This window comes from Natrix helvetica (assembly GCF_964273705.1).
Source record: "Natrix helvetica genome assembly, chromosome: 3".
Taxonomy (NCBI): Eukaryota; Metazoa; Chordata; class Lepidosauria; order Squamata; family Natricidae; genus Natrix; species Natrix helvetica.
The window spans coordinates 107,745,463-107,757,741 of NC_138549.1; the positions used below are offsets into that span (position 1 = coordinate 107,745,463).

General features: G+C 37.5%; 1 protein-coding gene across 1 annotated transcript in view; it reads left to right on the forward strand.

Moving 5' to 3' along the window:
- The first annotated feature begins 3,233 nt into the window (after nucleotides 1–3,233).
- Nucleotides 3,234–12,279, forward strand: part of C8B (complement C8 beta chain) — a 42,720-nt gene continuing 33,674 nt past the window's right edge. The window contains exons 1-2 of the mRNA XM_081946492.1: nucleotides 3,234–3,427; nucleotides 8,143–8,299. Of these exons, the coding sequence (XP_081802618.1) occupies nucleotides 3,339–3,427; nucleotides 8,143–8,299 (246 nt within the window). The 5' untranslated portion in view covers nucleotides 3,234–3,338. The remainder of the gene's footprint in view (nucleotides 3,428–8,142; nucleotides 8,300–12,279) is intronic.

The following is a 12,279-nucleotide window of genomic DNA, read 5'->3' on the forward strand; positions in this document are numbered from 1 at the left end:
GTTTTGGTAAAAATACTTTTATTATATTAAATTGGTATATTGCAAAGAAACATGAAAAATAAAATTTGGCATTTTGGCTATTGCATCTATTCAGTCTTAGTTTTCACTTAATATACGTTCAGGACAGTAAAATGTTCTATACACATGAAAAAAAATATTTTAAATATAAGGTGCCAATTTGCTACTACCCTATACTCATCCTGTTGTTAAACTCAGCCCTGGGTTTCTTCATAGTTCCTTCTCCCTATATTCTCAACTACTAATGTGTGCATTTGACAGGGAGATCCACAGACATTTCATTAAATATTTATCCTTGCAGCAATGATTAATAGTGAAAGTATTCACATCAGAAGTTAAGCCATAATAAGAAAAATCTTTGTCAACCTCTAGAACATGGGAGTGGAAAAAGACAAGCTCTTAGAGAGTCCAAAATAACTTGCTTAATTATTAGTCTTCCTTGAACAAAGATGAAGGGGAAAGGTTAGCATGAGACCATCCGGTGATATAACAGTTGACAGGTTTTCTTGAAGGCTTCTCATATTGGACTGGCAGATGTGACACATGTTCTAGCTTAATTGGTTGACAAGCTACTTATTTTTGCAGAGGAGCAAAAGGCAGTGATTTATTTTTCAACTTTGTACCTATGTGAAACAATTTAAGTTGGATGCAATTCAGTAGTATACATATGAGTACAAAGTATTGGTGCAGGAAGGAGCAGAGATGTGTCCTTGTTCTTATTTAAGCAACACTTTCCTGTATATTGTGAAAAATAGTGATCGGTATTATTATTTTAAATAAACTACTTTGCTGTATCATCATCAAATAGTTTTACATCTTAATGGAATCAATGACCATTCACACATAAAAACAGTAATGTTCAATGTATTCCAAACTCAAATTATGCTAAGTATTCGAAACAAATTGCTTATATACACAAAGTGTTTATATATATGTATGTAGGTGTGTATATACATGTATGTATGTATGTATGTATGTATGTATGTATGTACGTACGTACGTACATACATACACACACACAGTATATATATTCAGTGTTGGTATCCCTAAATGTTGGTATCCTAGACCAGTACTACTCATTCTTAATCTAAAGACACCCTATTTATATCTATATTTTTTATGTTAGGTATTTAAATGCATTTTACTGATGTATTTAGTACTCATAGGTTTCATTAACCTCTCAAAGTGGCCCTTGGACAAGCAAGTCAAGAACCCCTTCCTTGCTGAATATCCAACTGATTTCTCCATTCACAAAATTGGTGAGGAATTTTGAAATCCCATTTCTTCTGAATTATACTCCATTTATGGGAAGTTCTCACTCAGGGGAGACCTGCTATATCTATTCAAGGGAAAATTCAAATGAAAGGAGTTGTGTTCAGTCATATCATAGATAGCATTTTGCTTCCACAATAATTATCAAGATACTTAGGGGCAATCCATAAGCAACACATGAATGCAATAGCATTTTTCCAGCCATGTTTCCTAGTAAGTAACATCATCAAATATACTGCTGCTATTACTGCAGATCAGATACATAGAGATATAAAATTCATCACAAATAATGTCTTTACTACTATAAATTTTAAAGGTAACCCACCTGGGTGGACTTCACCATTTAAACTGGACCTTATGGGTTCTCCCACAATTCAGATTCATTAAATGAACTATTATAACATTCTGCAAAAAGGAAGGAAGGAAGGATGTTCTGTCCAATGCATTGTGTGGAAATGCATCCATCAGCTCAGGTAAGATATGTCTGTAGAAGTAAATTTCCTCCAAAAAGCAAATTGTTTTCTATGTGATGGTTTTCCTATATTTCTTCAGATGTGGTAAACATTTTGTAAATAATCAAGTTTAGTAACCATCTTATTGGAGCACTAATAAAGTGTTTTCTTATTTTAATCGCACAACTTTGGTGAAGACACTGTTAAACAACTTTTAAAGTTGAAGTGAATCATATCATATCATAAGAGATGAGGTGGCACAGTTGCTGGCTGCAGTTCGGCAATTCAAATCTCTTTGGTTAAAGGTTGACTCAGCCTTCCATCCTTCTGAAGTGGGTAAAATGAGGACCCAGATTGTTGGGGGCAATGTGCTGACTCTGTAAACCACTTTGAGAGAGTTGTAAAGCACTGTAAAGTGGCATATAAACTTAATGCTATTGCTATTGCTATCTACAAGATCATCTGGTCCACATATTTGAACATTCTCACTGAACTCTAGAAGGCTAATCAGACGGGGCTTATTGTTACAAAAGTCTATTGATTCTTCTTTAGCACAGTTGGCCCTTTACACTTCATAATGTTGTATTAAATAATGTACAAGGATTAATGTTGATTAATTGTGAATTCACATGGATTAAAAGATTGCAGCTCTTTAGTTCCTCTGTAAAGCACATTTTTAAGAAACTCTTATATTGTCCCTTTCCCAATCATGGCCAATCTTACAGACTATTGCTGTTTGTTAGAAGATAAGCAATTTCACATTTCAGTTATTTAGAACTCTCTGGTGGGTCCAATCTGGACCTGGTGGTTTGTTTGTTCTCACTTTGTCAATAACAATGTCACTACTATTTCCATCAACTCCTGAGATACCAGCTGTAGTGCTAGTATCTGTGCTATAAAGTGAAGATAGATGCAAATAATCTATTCTCTAATCTGTCTATTTATTTTCCACCAAGCCTTGAATTCCCTTGTCTTCCAGCAGCCCAAACTGATTTCTGGTTTCTTGTGCAAAGATATTTATTTTTAGGTATTTATTTTGTGTTATGGGCACCATGCTGCTGAATATCTTTTTTTTTTTAATCCAGCTTGGATGATGAAGATATCAACAATTTCTACCTTGTGTTCTATGTATAAGAAGGCCTTCACCTGTCTACCCAATAGTTCAGCTTCTCTAGGAGATTGCCAGGAATTAGCAGAATCACACACAGAGAAAGAGAGACAGTCAGAGAGCAACCCACAAGCTCAGAGAATGAACTGTCACCCTCATCCTTCACCCGAGCTACAGATATTCCATTGCAAAAATACAATTTCTCCACAAAATTCCACTCTTAAGATCCCTGTACCCTCATGGAACTCTAGGGCTCACATAGTTTAAGGCAAAGCCAATAAAAGTCCTTTATTTCTCTGACTTGTTCAGACAATGTCATAGTAGACCAGTAGAAGGCTCTGTTCTACAAGCAAAAAAAAAGGCCCTTATCTTCTGTTTGTCTGGTGAAAAACCTGGCTATTAATCTGCCTACACAACTGCCTTCAGACACAATAGCAAAGTGATTAGAAAACGATGCTGCTATAAATTAACTATATTACTGTAAAGCTATGAGCGTAACATCTGTGATGTTTCTTTGCCCGGCAAGAATTTTTCTAATCTGTACAATCGTAAGCTTCTTAAATTTCCACTGCTCCAGGTAAGTCAATATTGTTTTTCAGACAACTATGAAAACAGAGACATGATAGATAGTGGTGACTTTCTTGGATTTTTAATGTTTTTTCTTTTCCCTAGTAGTTGAGGCATAGGTTTGGGAGTTACTTACGGCTTAACAAAATAAGCCCCGCTATATTGAAATTATTGGGCTGCAAAGTGGCATGGATCTTAACAAATGTGTTACCTTAGGGACAGCCAACTGTGTGAAATCATTTGTTGGTAAAATATTGTACCCAAATGGATTCGTGTAGTGCATTAACAAGCTTGATTTTAATTTCAAGACACACATACAAACACAAATTAAAATTTGGATCTTGTACTTAGCATATTTTTATATTCTGTCTTGTCAAATGGATACTTCTAATATGTGCCAGAATTTATTTATATTTATTTTTTGTTAGTTTTCAAACAATTATCATTCCAATAATTTTCAAAGTACCTTTTTTCTTGGAAACTAAAATTCCTACCAAATTACCACAACAGGCTAAGGCATTTAATATATATGTATTAAAGCATATGTAACTTCTTTTAATAGCATGCTTATAAAGCCAGCAATCAAGAGAAATTTGATTATTTTAATATAATAAAATTAATTTGGCCATAAATAGCATCTTGATCAATGTTTTAGGCAGCGGAACCATGATATCATTTAACGAACTCTCTTCGTTTCTACATCTCCCAGCTTCCATTTTTCTCTCCTCTAAACAGATACCTAACATTCTGTTGTGTATATTCTCTATTCTCAGAGGTTTAGCTTTCCCTTTTGTTTTGCTTTTGTCTAAATTTTCCTTCGATTTCTATAAACTCTGGTTTTCTCTCAAGCAACCTTGGGTCTGCCTTTGTTTTTTCTGGCTGTTGTGGTTCTTATGGTAATAATAGTTTCCATCCAGAACTGCATTTGTGAATCCAGTCAAGCTGCAAATGTGCGTATAACTTAGAACAATGAGTAGAGGAGCTATGGAAAGATGCTGGCATATGTATTGCCATTCGGTTGTTATAAGCAATGATAGGAAAATGAGAAACTGTTAGACAACTGACTTTCTGCTGCTGTTAAAAAAAGGGCTATTGTGAATAATGGCAGCTGCCACTTCCTCAGCCATGCAAAAAAAAAACCATGTTGGTCTGTTGATTTATGGAGGGCTTGGATCAAGACTTGGCTTGTATAATGGCCTCAGAAGAACTCAGAAATCAAAGTCCAACAATATCAAAATCTCCAAAGAGACATGCTCTCCTAGTTCTTTCTAAGTGGATGCTGTATCTCTTCAACTGAACCAGAAAATACGAATTGCCATTTTGTTCCAAAGAGTCCAAGCAAAAGAGTTCCAAAGAGTCCAAGCAAAAGAAAACTTGAGACATTTTCTCACAATTCACTATAAATCCTCAAGAACAGGAATTTATTTATTTATTTATTTGATTTGATTTCTAGACCGCCCCCTCTCCCCGAAGGGACTCGGGGCGGTGTACAGGTACCAAATTAAAAACCTTACAAATAATCATAAATATAGTTAAAATCGAATTAAACTTTAAACCCCTGTACAAATTTATAAAAATTAAAAACTTAACCTAAGACCAAAATTTAAAAATACAGACTGAGGTGGGAGACCTGGAATTAGGCCAAGCCGGCTAGATGAAACAGATTAAACAGACCATAAGTCACATATGCTCCTTAGGTCCATTTGAATGCCATTTCTCAGCCCAGCTCACATTGTAGAGGTTATACAAAGGTTACATACAGGCAGGAGCAGCAAACTGCCATGCGCCTTAGTAACCAATTACCTCAACTACCTATGAGCTCACTTAATTAGTAGAACCAGGCACTATCAGGAACTATTGAGTGATGTGAGATTCTACCCTGGCTGGGATGGTCTTAGAGATTGACAAGGAGAATAAGCCAATAATGATGTTGTTGCCACCTATGCTCTTGATTTGCTTGTTGAAACTGTATAAAAGCCAAATAAACTGCGGAGGCAGCCAGACATTTTTGGACACCTGCTATGATGGATTTCTGAGTCCTACATCACATCACTAATATTTTATAGGAAAAAATGCTAATCTTTTGTGACGCCCTCATTTTTTCATTAAAATGGCAGTGAAAATAACTGTGTTGAGTTTCTAGTGTGCTTAACACAACTATTTTTCCTTGATACATGAACAATTTCCCCCAGGTTCTGCCAAATCAGATTTCATTAAGTTAATATTGATCTAGAGTTGCCTGTAGATGAAATGAGTGCCACAAAATTATATATATATATATATATATATATATATATATATAAAATAAAATATTTCCAGCATTCTTTGTTTCAAAAAGATCCTAGCATTTCCTTAGAAAAAAAACTGCAGCAATATTTAAAAAGAGAGACAAGAATTGGACATAAACATTAGAAAACACCAACCAAACACTATGAACACCAACTAGAAGTCAGAAGACAAATTCCTTAATTTCATAACGCAGGAACAGACTCAACCATCATTTCAACTGGGAAGCTATGAGCATCCTAGACCATGTCAAATCTGAAATACCAGAGAATTCCTAGAGGCCTCAGACAAGTCGGACATCAACAGGCACATAGAAATAAACTGTAGGAGAGAACCAGGCTGAGGCCGAGGGAAGGATCAAACACATCATCAATCATGAGTCCTTCACAAGAGATCTAAGTCCAGCCCACTTTGAATTCCTTCTATTCTTAACTCCCACTAATTTCCCATGACCATTCAGGTTCTTGTAGAGAGCTTAAGCTTAGACTAAATCTTTATACACATTTGAACTGCCTGGATATCCTGATTTCCTTCATGCTTTACATAAACAATATCTACATATTGCTCAAAGAGGCAATCAAAAAACCCCAAAGGAACAAAAAGATCAAAACACCTCAAGCAATCAACACCCAGATGAGCAGAAATTAACAACAAGATTAACACAAGATTAACATTACTTCCAATCAAGAAATAAACAATATGCCCATGAGTAGATTCCGGCAGGTACTACTGCCAGTTCGCTTGTAGTGTGCACTATGTATGTACAGTGCAATTGAAATTCTGCATGCCCAGAACTGAAAAACAAGATGGCAGCGCCAACGGTACTGCCCGGGGAACCAGTTCAGGGGTGTGACAGGCTTGGGTCACTGCCAGTTCCATGATCCAGACCACCAAACCACTACCGATTCAGCCAAACCAATACAAACCTGTAGAAACCCACCACTGAATACGCCAATCAAGGAACTACCAACGCAGACCAACAAGCCAAAAATAAACAGCCTAATCAAGGAACACTCTCACTAACACTGACAAAGCAAAGCCCATTTCTTCTAGCACTGATGATATTATCTAGTTTGGTAATGTTACATCTACAAAAAAACCACCAAGCTTAGAACGCACCAAGGAGTCCATGTTATAAAAAAGACCATGAGCAGAATCGGGCAGAGATTTGGTGGGGTTTTCTCAACCATCAAATCTTATTCAGCTACAAAACAGCACCATCACTTTAATCCAGGATCCTGGTTTTGTTTCTGTTTCAAAAGAAATCTTTGTCTCTTTTTCCTTCTATTCTGAATGAATAGTTTTCTCCATGTATCGGTAAAATTCATGATCAGTCAAAAGTATAAGAATAGTATCAAGTCGGGAAGATGATCATAATGATCTATATCACAATCATGATGTACAATTAGGACCAGGATTAGAAAAACCTACTTTCACTTTGGGCCACAAAAGCTTGCTAGATGCTAGTCTCCCAGCTGAACCTACTATTTCACAGGGTTGTTCTATAGAAAAAAGGGCGAACTCTATATTGTCTGCATTCTTGGAGAGAAAAATGGTGCTTATATCTTCAAGACCCTGTGGCTCTGTTTGAAAAACTTATGTCCATTTTGTGGGGATAAAGTTTTTCTGTACTTTCAGCAAACAATGCTATTACCTCTTCAAGGCAGGTTATAATAACAGAAACTGCAATGCCTGACAGATATTCCCTCTCCCCTCTTTTATGCCAAGAAAATCAAGGTGGGGTAATATTTACTTTCTTTATCATGCCATTCTTCTTTCTAGGTGAACGGCATAATTTCTCCAAGGCCATCTCTGTATTCTTCTACATATGTGGAGCTGGTTTTTGAGCCAGCATTTCTGCATCTCTATATTGTATAGTCAGGAAAAGTTCTTGCCAGGCGTAATATGCAGAGGAGGAGTTAAACAGTTAATAAACCCTAGTTGAGCTATGCTTGGGTGATGTCACAATTGTTCAGCCAGTGGCTGATTGTGAATTGAAAGTAATAAACAGAAAATATCAAGACTGATTGTATCTTTTAATTTTTCTTTTGTCGTTCTTTGTCCTCCTTTGGATTTTATTTACTTTTTTGTTGTATACAAATGGCACTTTGTCCAATAGTTCACACATTTTCACTTCTGGTATAACAGCTTGAGTATAGTAATGAGTGACCACAGAAGTGGTCGTCTAATTGATAACCCATTGTCGGTGAATTCCTCTCCATCATAACAGCAAGCATAATTGGCATTCATGTGGTGGAGCTGTGATGCACAGCATTTGTTGTGCTCAGTGTGGTTGTGCAGCTTGACCTTCATTGAAGAGGGAATTGCAAAACAAAACGCCTATCATTGGAAGGTACTTCAAAGTGCTTGGCCTTGAATGATGGGAAGAAAATAAAGTATATAAATGGGTGCACTTTATGTATGTTTTCTCTCATGTAGTGGCAAACAGGATGATTCTCTTCAACTCAATAGAGCTGACGTCAATGTGACCAAAGGCAGATGGCGCCGCTCTTCAAGCCAGGTGGTGCAGCCTATTGACTGTCTTCTTTCCAGTTGGTCATCATGGACTGCTTGTGATTCTTGCCAGAAAAAAAGAGTAAGTCTGCTTGTGGTCTAAAATTAGTTAACTGTTTAATACACTGTTAATTCCAGTATACTAAAATGTAGAGTTTGGCACTATAAAACTGGTCATTGTCATGTCCATAGGACTTCCTTTTCGTCTCACCCACCGACAGCCCTGCTGTGTATCCCACTTCTTCATTCATTTTCATCCAGCGGACCAATACCCTGGGTAGATGCTTCCCATTTTGACCACAGCAACAAAATACAGGCCATCCTTGACTTATGACAATAACGAGTCCCTCCGGGGAGAGGGGGCGGTCTAGAAATTTAATAAATTATTATTATTATTATTATTATTATTATTATTATTATTAACGGAGCCCAAAAATGTCCATTGCTAAGAACGACCGTTATTATGCCCCATTTTACAATCTTTCTTTCCATAGTTGTTAAGTCAATCACTGCAGTGGCTCAGTTAGTAACGTGGCTGTTCAGTGAATCTAGTTTTGCCATTGATTTTGCTTGTCAGAAGGTTGCAAACTGTGATCATGTGACCCTGGGACACTGCGACCATCCTAAATTAATGCCAGTTGCCAAGTGTCCAAATTATGATCACATGACCGTGGGTATTGCTGTAATGGACATAAGTGTGGGAAAAAAGGTTATGTCAGTGCTATTGTAACTAAGAATGGTCACTAGATGTGATTCCATACTAGATGTATGGTTGTAAATCATGGAGTATCTGTATAGAAGGATCTATTTACTGTAATTTTCTTCTTTTTAAAAGAAATGAAATAAAGTTAAAACAAATGCTGTCCAGAAATAAGAACCTTGGTTCCTTTTGGTAAATTCGCTAAACCTGTCACATATATTCCTCAGGATTATTCTTTCTCACTTATTTGCTTTCTCTACAACACCCTCAAAGCAGTTCTGCTCCCTTTGGGCTGTTTAGCACCTTTATGTGTCAGGGTTCCAAGTAACGTACCCATAGCAACCAAGACTCCGAGGCAGGTTGATTCCTCAAAGTATAGTTTTATTTCATATGTCATACTGGCAGAGGCTGGTGAAAACCGACTCTAAACATGCCCGTGGTTTTCACCTAATTAAAAGTAAAGGTTTCCCACTTTCCCAAAACAATCAGTCACATGGTCCAATCAGGATGTAGTCCAGTTGCTAGGTGACTCAAGTCCCCTCCTTCCAAGCACCTGCTGGAATGTCCTTGGTTCCCAATGGAATATATTTTGTTTTTGTTCAAATCCCAGCTATCTCTACTCCCCATACCCTAACCCTCAGCCCCAGCTGTGGCTGCACTGAAGCCTCAAAATGGCCTCAGTCGGGTCAGCTTCAGGGTTGACAGTAGGTGTGATCCCTTTTGAGAGACTTTTGCTTTTCTAACAAAAATATCCCAATACCTCAACGTTTTCGATAGTCTAATTTCCATGAATGGGACAACATTTCCTTCCTTCAGAAAAAAGTCTTCAAGCATTTTGCCAGCTTTGTTTTCCCAAACATAAGAAAGTTCAAACCATCCCCGTACAAAAATGTCTTCTCAAACCATTGATCTTACTGTTGTGGCCCACGAGTGGCCAGCAGAACTGGCATCAGCGTCGGATAGTGAGGAGGTTGGGGAGAAAGATGGGCCAGTCCTGAGGGCTGAGGAAAGGCAGAGAGGGAGTTAGACAGCAGCGAGGCAGAGAAACGGTTGGAGCCTGTTCCCAGTGTGTGCATGCTCAGAGCTGCCAGAAGGCAAGAACAATTTAGAAAGCAGGGTCAACGTAAGTGTAAAGCCACACCTTGGAGTTGATTGGTCCCTCCCATAAGAAACAAAAGAGGAACGAACAGGGAGTGGGCTTTTGCAGGAAACAATTCATTCATCCAGTCCAGAGAGTTCTGTTTGTGATTATGAGAGACTCTGTGCCAAGTTTTGCTTTGCCCTGTGTTTGGAAACTAGTTATCTGGCAGTGCTCTAAATGAGATAAGGTGCGTGTGGATAAATATTCCTCTGAAAGACTGTTTGCTTTTGCTAACTGTGAATGAAAGGAATTCACAGTCGTGAAAATAAAAGAGGTTTTGCAGGAACCAAGACTGCTTCTTGCTTTCAAAGGCAGCCTGGATCAGAACCACAGACATGATGTAGTATGAATACTATTATTTTAATAGTAAAACAATTTCTTGGCATTCGAACCTAATACAATCAGGGTAAATTGCAACACTGCACTTTCCTCCTCCGTGTATGTATGTGTGTTGTGTATGTATGTACGTTTGGTGTTGTTATATATGTTTCATGTTATATGCTCCATTGTACGCCGCCCCGAGTCCTACTTGGAAAGGGAGCGGCTAATAAATCTAAATTTATTATTATTATTATTATTATTATTATTATTATTATTATTATTATTATTATTATTATTATTATTATTATTATTATTTATTAGCATCCCTTGCTTTCTTAAACATGCAGATTAACTGCACTTTTAGCTTTAAAGCAAACTGCTTTAAAAGTCCAAAGTAACAAGTTGTAAATGTGACAGAAGTCTTGGGAACACTGATTTATGGTCCTGTTTGAACTCTTCAGGCTGTATTGCATAAGACACAGAGCCTTTGGAAGGAGCTGTTCTGCCTCCCTGCCTTATCCAGAATGAGGTTGGCGAGCCATTGTATTTTCTTCACTTATGCTGAAGCACTCCTGATGTAGAACCCATTTGTGTTAAGTGACCTCAATTTCCAGTTTTTGACTAAGAGATGATGACACGCAGCTGCTCATTTTTCGTCGTTGAGCTTTTTCCCCCTACCTCGCAAGTGCCTTCCGACGAAGGCTTTTGATTGTTACAACATTAGTGGCAAAACTCTCATTATTTTCAAAAGTGCAAGATAATCTTGTCCTGTCACCACACTAAGACAATCATTTTTACAATATCCATTCCTCGGCTTTGCTCAAAGCCAAAGCTTACATATCATTATTTATCATCATTATTCCTGCGATTGGAATAGCAGCTCAACTCTTTACGGCCACTAGATTTGATTCCTCCTTTTTGTTATGAGAATAACCTTAGAAAAATAAATTGAGCACACTGAGGAAAGCAAAGCTAATACTGAACAAGTAACTGAGATGGATCTATTATTTGCAAGCATTTGCATTTAAAGGCTACACAGCTTTCAGTACTTTTTCAGTAGCTGTTTATCAAGGGGCTAGAAATATGGGAATCTTACAATAAAAAAATGGTTTTTCGCCATTCCTCCAGATATTCTCCACAGAATTATAGTGAAGGAATTACAGTGAAGGTGTCAGTGCAAACAATTGATTACATTCACATCTTATAGTCACTCTATCAACAAGGTGGACCAGCGTAAGGCTGAATTCATAGCAGATGTGAAAGTCAAAAAAAGATTTCCATGAATCCATTTGGTTTATTTATCAGATTTATATACTGTAACTGCCAATTTCACCAAAAGCAACTCGGGACGTGCATGAACTCCACAGTCAGCCTTTTTATGAGAAGAAAAGTCAATGGTGAAGCCAGAAGGAAATCACAAATTGCAGTCATGTGATGTTGCACTTAATGACCCATAATGATTTGCTTAACAAGCACAGCAGAACTGACATTATGGGTCCGTATGTGGTCATATGATGTTTTGCTTACCAACCATGTCACTTAGCAACCAAGTTGCCAGTCCTAATTGCAATAATTAAAAGAGGATTCCCTGTAGGGTCATCAGTCATCAGAAGAGAGTGAAGCTTGAGTAGAAAAGCAGGTGTCATTCAATAAAAGAGAGGGGGGTTATGCCATAAGATCAAGTTGCTGAAATAATTGCTGCACAGTAGCATAGAGGGGACTATCTGGAGTCATCCAACCAAATGGGCTGCCTTGAAAGCTGTACTCTGCTTATTCCTTGTTAAACCATGGGACAAAAGAGAACTGTGAAGGTGTGATGGTTTGCAGCAATTGGTCTTATTAGCATGCCACTTAAATAGGTGAGCTCTCTATCCTGTTGTTATCAAACCAGCTCTCTAAG